Source organism: Metopolophium dirhodum, chromosome 6, assembly GCF_019925205.1.
Source record: "Metopolophium dirhodum isolate CAU chromosome 6, ASM1992520v1, whole genome shotgun sequence".
Taxonomy (NCBI): Eukaryota; Metazoa; Arthropoda; class Insecta; order Hemiptera; family Aphididae; genus Metopolophium; species Metopolophium dirhodum.
In genome coordinates, this window is record NC_083565.1 from 17260953 (window position 1) to 17278062 (window position 17110).

At 24.7% G+C, this 17110-nt stretch overlaps 1 protein-coding gene across 1 annotated transcript; it reads left to right on the top strand.

Moving 5' to 3' along the window:
• Positions 1-4265: 4265 nt before the first annotated feature.
• Positions 4266-14989, top strand: LOC132946918 (uncharacterized). Its single transcript, XM_061017036.1, has 4 exons — positions 4266-4419; positions 8287-8493; positions 10516-10665; positions 14825-14989. The coding sequence occupies exons 2-4, from the start codon at positions 8314-8316 to the stop codon at positions 14903-14905; spliced, it is 411 nt and encodes a 136-aa protein (XP_060873019.1). The 5' UTR covers positions 4266-4419; positions 8287-8313; the 3' UTR covers positions 14906-14989.
• The last annotated feature ends 2121 nt before the right edge of the window (positions 14990-17110 follow it).

The window sequence follows — 17110 nt, forward strand, 5'->3', positions numbered from 1 at the left end:
CCTCCAAAATACCAACTTGATCCAAATTGCTACCATCAACCACCCAAAAAAGTTTAAGATCAAAAACGTTCCAAAACGTAACGACTGACACAAAATAACTCATAATCGTAGTAATTGTACTTTGTACCTAAGTAATTATTGTATTATCATCGTAAAACCAATTTCTTGATCGTATAGTTGTATAATTATATAAGACGTAAGATTTATAATTCTTATCATACTTTTTGCCTTTTTGGTAAAACAACCTATTTTAGGTACGATGATATCGTATTTAAAAGCCATTTAATATATATTAATATATATTATATAATTATAATATTTAAAAATATAACGTATCAAAATTTGGTTTCCATTTCATTATTGTATATTTTTTCAATTCCATTTATTAACTTTTTCATTTAATAAAATATCAGCTATGTAGTGCTTTCAAAAACGTTTTTAAATATCAACATATATTTTTCTATTATATTCTATATCTCTATATCTACTCTTATATCTATTTATTAACTCTCCTCCAGAACACACTACACACAAACACATCATGTATAAATATTACCATCGAATATCCTTAACTTTATAAAGTATATTTTTATAAACTCTAAATCTTACTTTACTTGTGACTATTTGATTTTAATGAATGTTATGAGCTTATGAATTACGGTTTCTCTATTTTCTGTAATCTTTAACTCTGTTATATTTTTGATTAAAATTCTCCATCAGACTATATTATATTGTGTGGTCTTAAATGTTTTAAGTTAACGAATTATATTTACACAGACATAATAATATTTATTAAATTATTTTTTTTTATTATTTATTTATTCATCTCAACTGTTACAGTCATTGACGTTAATTCTAAAGAATTAAATTGTTTTATTTTTTAATACTTAATCGTTATACTTAATTTTTTGTTAAACTATTAAAATCAAATAATTTATATTTTTTTTAATACATAATATACATTTTTAAGAAAAATGAATTCTTTAATTTGTTTGTGATTCATTATAATCTTGAACTATATATATTCTCTAAATACTTCTGTAATCCATATAATACGATTGATTTTTTTTTTTATGAATTAAAAAAAACAATTAGTGCTGGGTGATATTTTTTATATAATATAAACTATAAATTATAAATTAACACCAACAAAATCGTTAAATATCGCTAAATATGCGCTAAAAATATGCAATAAAAATAACAAATTATGTAAAAAAAAAAATAGAAATTTATTAATTAAAAATTATACAAAAATAATTTTATCTGTCTATATCTAGATAACTTTTTTTATCCAAGCACAACACTGTATTTAGGTTAAAAAACGGAAGTAGCCAAGTAGGTACCTAATTATGCTGTGCCTTATAATTTTTACAGTTTAGGTAGGTATTTCGTATATGGAATATCGCCAACAAAAAGCATTTTTAAAACGCCTATTAAAAACGAATCTGATTACCAAAATACATTTATACGAATTATAATTTAACTACTATAAGATAATATCTAATATTATACTTTTACCAGAACTTTAAGTCCATTTCGAAGCAAAATAACCTACAAATATACATTTTAATAGAAAAGTTTATAATGATTAAATTTTATGGTAGGCACCTGATGAAATACTTTTGAAGTGTAATTATTTCAGACGTCCATAATCATTAAACATTATTGTTTTCACCGTAATAACAAAATCGGCGAAAATAAAGAATTTTGAAGTGAATAGGTAGGTATAGATAAGCCCACCGGGATACCGAGCTATCAACAAGCCCTCTCATCAGTCTGTACAATATTTATAGAGATTTTTTTTTACTTTTTTATTATTATGAAATTATTTTATAATACGATTTTGAAGTGTAATTATTTCAGACGTCCATAATCATTAAACATTATTGTTTTCACCGTAATAACAAAATCGGCGAAAATAAAGAATTTTGAAGTGAATAGGTAGGTATAGATAAGCCCACCGGGATACCGAGATATCAACAAGCCCTCTCATCAGTCTGTACAATATTTATAGAGATTTTTTTTTACTTTTTTATTATTATGAAATTATTTTATAATACGATTTTTTTCGAAAGAATGTAAACTCTTATTTTTGTATTTTTCTTGTTATTAAATGGATACATTAATATAATACGAATGGAGACACATAAATTAATATACGTTCAATGTTTCAATCAAAAATATTTTTTAAAACTAATAGTTTTTTGACTCAAACAAAAATAACCACGTAAATAGTTTTTGATTTCTACAAAAAAAAATCATGTTGGTAAAAATATTTTCTGGATAAATACTACAACTCAAATATTTCCCTTCAATTTTCAATTTGTCAGACATAAATTACATCAGTGGCCCAATGAAATAAATGATGCATTTTATATATATTTTATTATTTTCTCCGACATCGATTTCATCCGTCACTACTACAATAATATCTTTGATTTTATTTTATTTTCAATAACACCATTGATTGAATGTTTATTTTAAATAATTTATATTATACTATTCAAAGTGATACAATTATAATGGGCATAAGACTATTTGACTAACCGATTCGAGTGTAATCTATAAAATAGATGACACATTCTCAAAACCTGATCTATAAAGTTCCCGAGATGAAAGAGTGTGCTTTAAAATTTACTGCATTTCAATCGCGTGATAATATTTGACCGATCATTTTTTTTAGTTACTTAAGTATTACTTTTGTGAACAATATGGATAGCGAACAATTTTGATGTATAGGGTTATTTGTAACCCACGGAATAATGTATAATATGACGACAATGCACCAAATTCCTTTATTAGTTCTATATAGAAACTACAATATGTGTATAGGTACTTACATAATATGCTTGATATTAATTAGGTACCTAATCATTTTACCGTTATTTTCTATTACAATTATAAACATAAAAATGTTTAAGAAATGTATTATTTATTATGTAAATATCAAAGAAAAACTATAGAAATTTTTTTCAATCTTATGTTGTTTTTTTATTTGCTGATATACCTATATCACATATAATATATTTATTTGTAAGTACAAAAAAGTAGCTGAAAACAAATATAATGTTGTATATAACAAAAAAAAAATGTAATACCTATCAATACAAAAAGATTTAAAAGAAACCATACTAAACTTAATATTTGTACAAATCTCACTTTAAATAATATAAGATATTAAATTATTTAAATATTCAATAGAAGCAAGTTTTATTCAGAAGACGTGGAACGGAGAAAAATTATTCAAAAATACCTATTTCATTATTGGAAACGGCATTTAAAAATAAATTAAATTGTTTATCATTATTGAATTAAAAATATTAAATTTATTGTACTTAATACCTATTGTTAAATGATAAGTTGTTTAGCTTTTTAATACTTTTCACTTTTCACTTATGCCATATTATATTTAATTTTAGACTAATTGATATTTAATTATATAAATAATATTAAAACAAATAAGTACCTATTTATTTAATATTTTCATCGATATGGTGTTAAACTTATGATGCCTAATTTCACTAATATTGATAACCTAATAAAATATAAATGAAATTCTTCGTTAAATAGTTTTCACTATTATTTATACAAATACTGAAATAAACTAATAAGTTACAACACATATATAACACTAAATATGTAATCTTAACTAAAACTATTTACAGTTGTTGTTGTATATGAATTGAGATAAATACGAATCCTAATAATAATAATAATATCGACTGTATATTATATTATCATGGACCATGGTGATTCAGTGTAATACTGTAATGGCTAAACTTTTCGACACAAATACCGAATTAGGTATACAAATACCGTTAATAATTTTTAACAATTTGAGATTATTTTTATGCATAGGAAATACACAGAAAATTATAATTGAAAACGTGAAAATAAAATGAGTTATAATAGTATTAACAATAAATCGATTGTAAATCAAAAATATTGAACTGAATGTTCAATGTAAACACCGCCTTAATTAAAAAATGTTAGCGGTTATATAATTTTTTTTTATTCGAAAATTTGTATTGTAGTAATGCGGTAATATATACCTACACCATTATAATTTAGTGTTTTTAAATGCATTAAAAATTTGGCATCGACAAAAAAATAACAATAACATAATTTTTTTTAAATAATAAAGCTGTAGAAAATATTCTCAGTTGTTCGTTTTACGACGAATGAACTATTATGGGGGCTATGATGAAGCAAATACAAGGAGGGCGTTTAAATAGTTGACGTAAGTAGGTGGCGCCGCAACTTGGATCCTGAAGAATCACTTGTTTATAGTCTCGTGTGTTGGTGAGTTTTGCGGCTTTCGAATCATTGCACTACAAACGAATATTTATCCAGCAACCGATCATACATTTTCTAGTTGCACACCAATGCAGTTGTATAAACTCATTATTATTCGAAAAGGTTAGTATACATCGACATATTAACGTTTTTAATAAATATATTAACAAAATATAGGGTATTTCTATACATTGTTAATTTGTATTCTGTGCTGTTGATGTTCATCCTACTACAATTAAAATAAATTCGTATTTATATGCATTGATATCAATTAGATATTATGCTTGTTTGTATTATGAGGTATTTATAACCACTTTACGAAACTTTTATTATAAATTAATAATGTGTACGAGCTTTTGATTCAAATTAAATATGTTCGTATTAATTCATTTAGACGTACTTAAAAATTATACAATAAAAATATTCAAGAAACATTTTTAAAAAAACAATACATTTAATACGTCAACTATATTTGCTAAAGGCTTAGTATCCACTGTTAGGTATATTAAATTTAATGATCTATATAATATAAAAATTATATGTAATCAAACTTTTTTTATTCATAGTTTTATATATACTATATTATAATAGAAATCATTATTACTAGGTGTAATATTTTTTGTTAATTCTATAATAGTAACAATATCAATTATTAATGTGTTGGTTATATAATTTTAAAAATTCAGTTACTGAAAAAATATTTGACATTTATTAAATTTCAAATACGCGTATAAACAAAAATAAGACGATTTCAAGTATGTTTTTTCGAGTGGTGAAGTGGAACTATTTACAAACAGTAATGTATTATTTTAATAGTAGATACAAGTAAAAACATCAAGGAAACTCGTATAGTACCTACTTACAAAAATGTATTCACTTAAGTATATTTTCATTTTTGTTAATGTAAAATAGTACATTATAATATTTCATATTATTGTATCATAAAAACGTATTACTGACACTCATAGATAAATTGATTTTGTTTTTTTAATACAAATTTAATATTTTCAATATTATAATAAAGAACGTTTAAAGCAAAAAAAAAGTGCACCAACGACCTATGTCAAAATAGAAATGGTCGAACTAACATTAACCACATTTCTCATTACTTAAATTAATAACAAATAAGTACGTCGGTCTACGTAGATATTATAATAAAATTCCATTATACTTAATAAAATTAAAATTTTTTTTTTACTAAAACAAAAACTATTTATAATTATTTATCATCATTATATTAAATTTCTATCCTGTTAATTTTAGTTTTTAAATGTTACGACGATGTACATAGTCAAAATGTTTGATATTAATATAAATGCTTCCTCGTAATAAACAAATAATATATTTATAAAATTAAATATTGAATTGTATGGTCTATGACCTATGGAATATCAATTAATGCAAAAATATTAAACGGTCAATTTTGTATTATTTTTTTATTGTTATTTCGTTGTGAAACGTTCACAAATTACGATTTCACGCATATTTAGTACAAATATATATTATATAATATATATTATTTTTATATGTAATAATGATCTATATATAAATAATAATTTATTAATGTATAAATAATGCATACAATAATTTGTGTATTAATGATAGGATTAAAATATAATGCTTATGTTATATTGTAATGCTATGTCTACTATAATTTTTATTTGTTCCGAGGTAGGTACCTAATGTGTTTATTATGTTACCCTGGTAATGTTAATGTTGTTCTAATAACATTACTTAACAGGAAAAAATATTTTGACTTTTGACTTAAATATTTTGACTACTTACCTACTTATGTACACAGTTTTCGAAAATGTACTTTAAAAAAACATACACTTACTCACTAGTTCTTTAATAAAATTTTGGTATACCTATTATTTTATTTTACCTTCCTTTCATTTGTTTTGTTTATGAAACTTCGATAATCTGATTAGATTATTAACCACAATATTGCGTTAATATTATAATAACACTTATAATGGTGCTTATTTGTTGTTGTATTTTTTTATTATTATTAATTATTATAATTATTTTATTATTATTTTTAATTAAGATTATTTTTATGACAACCTTTTTTCTGTTATACATAGGTTTATATAGGTAAACACTAAGGTCTGAGAAGATAATACTTTAGTTTTACTATTCGTATACTATACATTTATATAAGTTTTAAAACCAAGTTCAGCTGAGTACCATCTTGAGTGCTATAATTAGGCGAGTATATTCAATTCATACAAAAATATAGAAAATAGCCCCGAATAATAAGGTTTGGTTAATAATCAATTGTTATGTGGTGTTAATACTGCATGTCTGCATACCATCTGTACAGTATATTTTATATTTTTGTTATTCAAGACAATCCGCCAACTATGATCTGTATAGTGATATTTTTTGATAGAATTGAACGTTTTGTTACGTTTTTGAGCCCCTTGGATCTTGCAACTGTAATGGTCGTTAGGGGGATCATCGAAAGACACATACATAAACCGTATCCAACATTTCCAGTACAAAACTATTCGTACTCACATAACCAAGATCCCATTACATAGTTATATTGAATAAAATCCATGAAATCCACAAAAAAAAAAAATTTAATATACATTAACATGTTAGTGTTATCGGAGTCATAGCCCATAACCAGCTATTAAAATAAAATAAATAAATCATCTACTATAGGTAACAGGTGTAGAGTTAACAATGAAATTTTATTTAACGGTAAAAATATAATCGTTTTAGACGCTAAGCCAATAAGAGAGGCTATCGGATTAAATTATTTTCAAAGTTTCAAAAACAGCCAGCTCTTATTACTTTTCTCATAAAAAAATCTCTTTTGGGAAGCTTTTCTTAGAGACGTATATGGATTACATGGTCATTTTTAAGCGTAAGATTATAACTACACATCCCTAACACATCAGGTCAACTCTCTAAATGTAATTTGCAAACAGGCACCAACGCAAATTTTTAAATACCTACTTATCGTGAGTAAAATATCTCTACATTTGTCTAGATTTAAGACATCGTATACAAACGTATTGCATACTCGTTTATTCCCTATAATTAATATTGGTTATAATAATAATTTAAGGCGAACAAGTAGATAGGTAGTTTTCTTTGGAACTTAATAAATAATAATCATACTTACAAAAACAAATTAATTTTTATCAGATACAATATATTAAATACATATAATAATTTAGAAATTGTATCGTAGAAACATAATTTATTATTTTAATTACCTACCTACCTATATATATTAGGTACCTAAATTGAAGAAGGTGAATGTAAGGTATATTTATTTCTATGCGAGTTAAATTTTCAATCGATTTCCGATTTAACACAAAATGAAAAAATAAATTTTAAAAAGTGTAACAAAAGTTTTTAAAATTACAAAAATCCCTAAACATAATTAGGCAATGTTATAATTACTAAGATATATGTAGATGCGACAATCATTTGTGTATTTCTATAGTCGTGTCGTATTAGATTTTTCTTAATGTATTATTACTTTCTGGGTATAAATGTATAATTATACTATTAAAATAATGTTAGTATGTACAACTAGAATAACATTTATAGTTGAATATTAAATATTTATTAATTATTATTATTTATTTAACATTTAAATATTAATATTTATTAATAGCGTGTGTCTGCCGTCTGGTAACTGCAGATGATACCTTTCTTAATAAATCTTTCATATCATCGATTATAATTATTTTTGTATAAACTGCACGCGTATTCGGGTAGCATAAACAATCACTAAACATTTAATGAATCGATAGTGAGCTAATGGTCACTATAACATGATTTAGTGGCCAATTAAATTTTGGCTAACCAATAAAATAATCAGTTTTTTATGAAACCCGACGTTTCTATTAGAAAATTTTGAACGGCACAATAATTTCATCACAAATGAGAATACGGTTACATAGACTTTGTCACATTACGATAGGTACGTTAAATAATATATTATATTTTTACATTGACTTTCAGGTGGATTTTAATAAAATAATCATCAGTATGGTTCTTTGGAATAAAATAGTTTTATTTTTGATATCGCTGTGTATGGTTGCGTTGTGCGATTCGGCATTTCAAAAACCATTGGACCCCTTCACATTACTCAGATACGACAAACGGACGCCCGAGGACCAGCCACCGAACAACGAAAAGAACATATCTGTCGAATTCGACGAATACCCGGTCGGTACATCACTATATAAACGTTACCATAATATACCAAATATTTGAAAATATCCCAATACTGCTTCCCCGTGTGGTTGGGTGCTTATTATAAATATATGGTTATTAATGACTATATAGGGAAATCGTTTTGTATAAACATTATTATTTAATCTGGCGAATAACAAATAATCTTGAACATGGACTAGGTACACGGTTTGCACGGAGTACGGCCGGAGTAACCCAATTCAACCTAACCTCATACTTAGGTACCTATCATATCTATGTACATTATGAACTAAGAACTATCTTGGTTCATGGTATATATTATTATGCACATTATTTTCGTGTTACAATGATAAAAATATACCTAGGTAGGTTAGGTTAGGTTAAGCATGTCGTATGTATATTGTACATATATATAATATATGTGGCGTTGTATAGTTACATTTATTTATGGTCGTGATTTACATTTTTAAACGAAATAAACTCTAGTCAATAAAACCATCCACACATTAACACCAACGCCCTGGTCATTTTTAATGAAATGTCACCTTACAGTTTTTATTGCCGACGTTCGTCTTGATGATGATATTGGAATTTAGAACTGCAAGATCGTTTTCTATAGTTACAATATTTGTATAAGGCTAGACGCATCGGCGTATGGCTGGCGCGTGAAAACAAATAATGTATAATAATAGAAGTACGTTGCACAGAATTTTTCATTTCCGTACCTGATAAACTGTGGATATAGATATACCTACATCCTATTTAATAAATAATCACTGCAGTGGGCAGAATATGACGATATGACGTGCATTCTGATTTTTTCGATTTGATTTATTCGCAGGAACGCAGGATCATAATATTATACGTACCCAACACATTCACGCTTTTCTGGAGTTCAATGATGTAAATCTACTGTCGATATTAGATAATATATACCCATATAGGTAGTGTCTGCTTGTAGACACTGCATTTATGCGTAAGTCAAGACGACTACGCACTTAAAGTAATCGCTGATTTTATATGAATTATTCAAATTTAACTAGTCGAGTAGGTATATAATATGCTCTAACCTTATTGAAAATAGTGTAATTTGGTATCATTTATATACCTTTATAACTGTAATTTAAATAAATTCCTTATGAACAATTCGATGAGGTATATTATATTGCTTATATAAATTAATCATATTAATAAAATACGATGTACCTATCTGTTTCATTATATATTATGTCAGGGCCTACAATTTTCAATGTGTCCTACTACACTCTGAAACTTAAGCCTTTTAAAAATAAAATTATTACTATAGTACTATTGTAATCCCTTATACCAGATACCTATATATATTTTTTTTTATTAAAATACACGCAACTTAAAAATAATTGACCAGCTATTTCTAAAAAACTGAATAATCGTATTTTAAAAAAAATCAAACCATTTTCCACAAAAAAACTTTACACACTTTCAAATTTCATAATACATGATGAATTTGTTGTACTTATTGTACTTATAGGCCATGCTTTCAGACCTTGCAATATATTGATATTCAACATGTGCAAATGTAATTTGCATATTATAAACTCATCTTTGTTTGAAAAAAAATGCCTTTATTTATATCTGCACAAATATACAAATATGCCTACCTTGTACCTACCTATTTATATGTTATTGAATTTTCGTTTGAATACTAGTAAAATAATAACTTCAAATTTCCTCAAGAAAATATGTTATAATATGGAGAAAATAAATTAACTTTTAGTTATAAAATAATGAGGATTGTATTAATTTGTTCATACGATTAAACACAACTCATATTGAGGTACCTACTCTACGCTTGACAACGACTCTATTCATTTAAAGACATTCATATGAAACAAAAACCTTCTATTGTCGACATTTTACTATATTATATTGTACTTATCTACACTGAAATAGTTTTGACATTTGTTCGTGCGTTATTAAATAGGAACTACAGTTCCGCATAATATTCATAATTGTCGATTTATTTGTAAACAATATTATGTGGTTATTACACAGGTGATTGTGCCAAAAAGGACTGCACTATTGCTGGATAGACTAATGGTGGCATTACAAAAAGCTGTAGACGGAAATAATTCTGGAAATATGAAAGGATATTACCCAGAAAGATCAATTCCTATTAGCGGAGCTCCTAGACCAAGCCCCGGAGTGAGTAACTTTACCAGCTTAATAATATTCACAATATAATATCATAATACATTTTAATTATTTTATATTTTCGTAAGATAGCCGCTATTTTATATTATATATCTACAAGAATTAGAAATTAGAAATAGCATTACATATTTCCTATATTTTGATCCCTGACAATTTATAATAATTTAAGCACACATTTTAAGTATTTAACATAGCATTTTTTATTCAGTACATATCTATTTTATTTTATTTCTTAATTTTTATTTATTTTTCAAGAAGATAATGGGCTCCACTAACTGAACATGTTTGTGCTTGGCCCATAATAACCATAAATCTCTATGATATATTAATATTGGTATTGTTAACAGGTTATAAATTATCATAATTAAATTTTAAATATATTATATAAGTTTAGGAATTAATACAATTTTTAAAACTCTTTAAATTATTGATGTTACAAAAAATATAATTTCGTACGTTTTAATGTTTATATAAAAAAAATCAGTCCTACTATAAATATTTATAATGAATATAATATTATACATATGTACCTATATTGTATACACATTCTATATACCTATTACCTATATACATATAGGGTGATTCACCGATCACTAAACATGCCCACACCCATTGTTTGCTTTAATAACAAATTTATTAAAATTCTGATTTTTGGAGTTTTTAAATATACCTACTCAACTTATTTGTATTTTTTTGAAAATGTTGATGTACTTAATTCATGATTCGAATGAGTAGGTTCTTAGTTATGTAAGCGTTTGGACCTTGGATGATAGTCCTTAAAAATGGTTTTACAAAGATATAAAATAGACATAATATTGGAACTAGTATTTATTATATTTTGGTCATTTTTACAAATTATTAAAGGTAAAAGATGAATATTAATAACTAAAAATTTTAAATCACCGTAGCCTCCATATCTTATAAGCCTACCCATGCACTTTTAATCTTTAGCACACAAAGTTGAATAACTCAAAAACTACTCGTACAAATTTCGATTCTTGTGAGTCAAATTTTTCAGAAAAATTGTCCACTAAATAATTTGAAGTTCAAAAACAACCCCCCCCCCCCCCTATAAACTTTCTCATTTGAAAAACTGAAATGTATTTCTTTAAAGCAAACACTCTTTGATTAGTACAAAAAAATCTCAAGAATTTAGAAAATATGGTCATTAAGGTCCGTATGTATGTTAAAAAATTCCAAAAATCAGATTTTAAATAACTGCATTACTGAAGAAAAAAGGGCCCATGAGCATACATGGTGAATAACCCTTTATATACGAGGACACCTTCCACATACAAGTTTCCAATTTATTCTCTAAAAGATACAATTTTTAATTCAGAAACTCAGAAATCTTATAATCAAATAAAATTCAATGAAACTATATATTTGTAAGGTATAAAATATAAATATATAGTATATAATATGATCGACGATCCAAGTTGACTTGAATATTAATTGCTTATTGTTAAATTGAATTTCTTGTCCATATTAAAATATTGAATTGTAGTATTATAATTATTATCTGGTATCAATTTCATCAGAAATCTGATACTTCCAATGTATTGTATACTTTAAAAATGTATTAAGAGAAATTTAACAAAATGTACCTATCTATTTTAATTTTTTAAACAAAATATTTATATAATGTTATTTGATATAAAAATATCTTAATCTAAACAATTATTTAAACATATTTTAGTTTATTACATGTAAGATAAAAACACAGTTGTACATAACAGAACACGTGTAAACTATTTTTTTTCGATACGGCGCCTTAGATAGGCAATATAGGAAATAATTTACTTACCGAATTTTCTTATTTAAGAATTCTAAGAAATTGACTTTTACAACAACTACGGTTAAAATATTTTTAAGGTTTTAATAGCAATTAAGTATAATACCAGCAATTTAAATTTATTATCAATTTTATATATTAATTAGAATAGCTGTTGTCGTATACTCGTATGGCATAAAATGTAATAAAGGTAAAACGAAACGAAACACCTTCGTTGGTAATCTGAAGCAATTTACTACAGTAATTTTAAAAAACCAAATAAAAAAAAATAGTTAATCTCAATAATGATAAAATTAACTCATGCAGTGTATATAATTGTATATAATATATTATTAGTTTAACATTTAAACTAAAATAAATAAATAAGAGTGATAATAGTGTTTCAACTAATAAAACTAGTTTAGAACTTTGTTATAATATGGTACCTATTTAAACACTTTTCGCAATTTATAGTCTTAACCATAAAATTATTTTTCTTTTTCTTTTTAACTAAAACTAAATAACAAACTGTTGCATTACTTTTCTATTTCCGTGAAAAATTCCTGGAATTCAAAAACAAGTAATCGTGTTTATTTTTCCACATGTTTCAAATAATGGTAATTCAATCGAAAACAAAGTATTCAACAATTGACAAAAAAAAATACTTTATAAATTCAAATCTTTTTTAAAAATTATATTATCAAAACAAAAGTTAATAGATAAGGAGGTATTACGGTATTTTATTTTTTGTGAAAAAATAACCTAACCTGCACTCTGTGGGAAAAAAAATGCCAATAAAACTGTTGTTTGGACATACGGTGTTAGCCTCTCTGGAAGAAATTCCTCAAATATTTTAACGAAAGACCTTTGTTTTTATTATTCTCCTATACATCAAATATAACAAATATTTGATATTTCATGTTAAGAACTTATAAAATGTATTCGTATTATATATGATTCTAGTTCGGATTAGATAAGTATTTTTTTTATCTAGATAAAGATAAAGATAATGCAACTCAAATGTATCTAGATAGATATAAATACTTTTTATCTAGATAAAAAAGAAACAATTTTTTTTTAAAATGGGTTTTAAATTTATGTATATTTTAGTTGGACACTAGGAACATAATAATAATAATGATATAAATAAAAATAATTACATTATTTATAAACCATAACCTTTGTCAATAAAAAACGTATCTAGATGAATTTATTAAGATTAGTAAAAAAATTATCTAAGATAAACGTTTAGATACCTTGTAACTATTTATCTAGATAAGATAAAAGATGAATAAATAATTATCTAGATAAGTCCGAACACTGGTTATATTACATATAATAGATCTGATCTGACACCTTTTAAATTGGATATAATATTAAAGTACCTTACTAAAAACTGAAATATTCAGTATCATGGAATGTATTCAAAATGTATTATTATTTATTCTGAATCCTGGACCCTATATTTCACGATCAACCTGCGTTGCTTGTATTATTTAAACTTTGAACTGTTCGCATTTGATCAATATTTAATCAAGATAAAGTGGTGATTTATATCGATTATATTTTGAATAATAAAACAAAACAATAACAGTCAAATTTATATTTTAATATTTTCTTAAAAAAATGGGTGTTCTCTGACACTTGAAATATTTATTATTTTTATAATTAGTTACCAATTTATATGATACGTTTTTTATTATTGTATGTGGCCTAGATGTTGTCAAAAATAATCAATGCAATAAAATGTACAGCAACTGAATTTTCTATTAAATATTATAATTTAATAAATGATAAAATAATAATTACATATTGTGTACATATAAACAGCTGTTATGAATTATATAAACCTATAGTAGGAATAAATATTGAAAATAAATACTGAGAGAAATTGTATAAGCAATAACTAATAACTATTGCATACCGCGGGCTTATACGGTTTTGTAGTAAAAAAATATATGGATACAATTTATTGCAGTAGTGTACTAAAAATTACAATAAAATATGTTTACCTAAAAAGTAAAAATAAACTTTTATTCAGGTAAAAAATAAAAAAGTTAAATTACTGTAGTAACATTTACATTATTTTTATACGATGTTATGATATAATATTTTTAAGCAATATGGAATGAATTATATTATCCACATCTATATATCTAGTATATTATATCCACTCGTGAATACGAAATAAAACCCCGTCTCTAATTAGTAATTATATAAAATTAATCTTACTAATTATTTATAGTGAATAATTTTATTTATATTAAGCATTAACTTTATTTTTTTTTAATTTCAGTGTATTAGGTACCTAATTATAAATTGTATAAAAAGTATTGTATAATGAAGTATAAACTTTTTCATTATTTTTATTTCCAGATGGAACTACAGAGACGAAATCAACAAAAGGGACGACTATACTGGAGGTGTTATTTCAACGCTGTGTCCTGTTTTAAATAGAAAAAATAAAATCTGTAAACTATTTATAATTTTTTTTTATCATAATCAATGTCAGTTGAGAATATTATACCACCCTCATCTTCATATGCTTGTTTTTTTCATCAATTATAATAGGTACAGCTGTACTGAATATATTAGGTGCCTACTAAAATGAAATATAATAAACCTACCTATACTCATAATTAAATATATTCATTAATCACAATAAATTGATAATAATATAAATATATAAGCCGCAAAACGGTTGTGTTGTTTAAGAAATCAAATCAAAGTTGATTAAAAAATGTACGATTATGAGTATTAAAAATACTATATATTATATATTTATATACCTAACTCTTTTATACATTATATAGTTATATATATATATATATATAGACAGAAGAATATATATTGGATATAATATAAAATTAAAATATTAAATGCATACATGTATTTACATCGCAATGTTGTTTGGCATTTTTTCCCCTTATATTATAAAATATTTATACACCTAATATTAAACTTTAGCATTCAATTGGAATTTGAATTCCGATTTTACTTTATGAAAATACTATAAATATTAATAATCCCATGATGTTTATTGTTTAGGTATATTATAATATAGTATATAGGTATGTATATTACATTACAATGTATAGTCCAGTCAAAATAGACAAAAAAAAATGCTAACTTCGGAATAATTCACATAGAGCTGAAAATTGGTACACACGTTAAGAAGGTACATCATTACAAATGAAATGTCAAAAGTCCCCATCGATCCCACTGCTGCTAAAAAATTTATTCAAGGTCAAAGATCACAAAATAGGGTTTTTACAAATATCTCTTAAATTTTAAGTATTCTCGTAAAAATAGATAATACATAATTTTTAGATCAAGTAATTTTCCAAACGTAGGTTTTTTCCTATGAATAATATTTCATAATATATTGTGGTTTAAAATAATAATAATACTTAATATTATCATTGTTTATCATCGTAACAAGATTAAACAGAATACAATGCAGTACAACACCGTCCCCGACTCGGCGACCGGCAAATTCCTACTAGATTTACATTTTAAAACCAGGTAAGGTCAAACAGAAACAAAGATTTATTCATCTCAAAGTTTAACATTAACTTCATATTCAAAATGTTAAGCTCATATCTTATTTTTACAAGCAATAACTGGCTGTGATACTATGTCAGCATTTTCCCCAAAGAGATGAAACAATAAAGTGTTTAAATTATTTGAAAAATGTCAGGATTTAGTTGATTGCGCTGAAGTAGGTATTTAAAGAGATTGACTCTACTCCAGACATTATTCTTACAAATGGAATTCGTTTTCTTCTTGCAATGTACGGAGCTCCAAAAAAAAATTGATTCTATTGACAAGTATAGATATAGGTATAGGCAAGTTTTGTAAAAAATACACGGAGTAATAAAAGTGTTAATTTACCCTGTCTTATTAATGAATACAGGTGGCTCACACCAAGACCAAGCTGAACAAAGATTTATAGGTAAGAGGTTAGAGGATGAAATACTCAGTTATTACCAACTTATTAGTTATAACTAGGGCTCGGATTTATATGTAAATACATATTTTCTCTGCGACATGATAAACTAATTTCGGCAAATGATAAATTTGTTTCACAAGATTTTTGATAAAACGAGCTATACCTATTTGATTTTACATATTTTTACATATTTTGTCATAAATACATGTTTTTATATATTTCCCAACTATTCAATTTTTTCTCACATATTTAGACAATTATACTGTTTTAATGTCTTTTCTTCAGAGTTTAGAATTATTGAAAGGTTATCATGACTATATATTATATCGACGATCTTTTGAATTCGAAAATTTTAAAGTGCACGTTATTATTATAACTGTAATCAAGATAATTAGATAACTAAATAAATAAAAAATTATATTACATTTTATTTTATTATTAATTATTATGAAAAATGTACGACAATATCTGCGATCTTTTGGATTCGAAAATTTAAAAATGAATGTTATTAATTGCAATCAATATAATTAGATAAATATAAATTTTTTATTACATTTTATTATACCTATTATTAATTATTATTATTATTATTATTAATTTTGATAATACATATTTTGAATTCTTTAGCACATATTTATGTACATATTTTTGTAGTATAAACTATAAATACATACTTTGGCTATATAAATACAATACAAAATACATATAAA

Bases quoted from the DNA above. Each gene is read 5' to 3' on its own strand.
- LOC132946918 (XM_061017036.1), top strand. From the start codon at position 8,314: ATGGTTCTTTGGAATAAAATAGTTTTATTTTTGATATCGCTGTGTATG. The intron at 8,494-10,515 runs GTCGGTACATCA...GTTATTACACAG, and splicing joins TCGAATTCGACGAATACCCG to GTGATTGTGCCAAAAAGGAC. The intron at 10,666-14,824 runs GTGAGTAACTTT...TTTTATTTCCAG, and splicing joins CTCCTAGACCAAGCCCCGGA to ATGGAACTACAGAGACGAAA.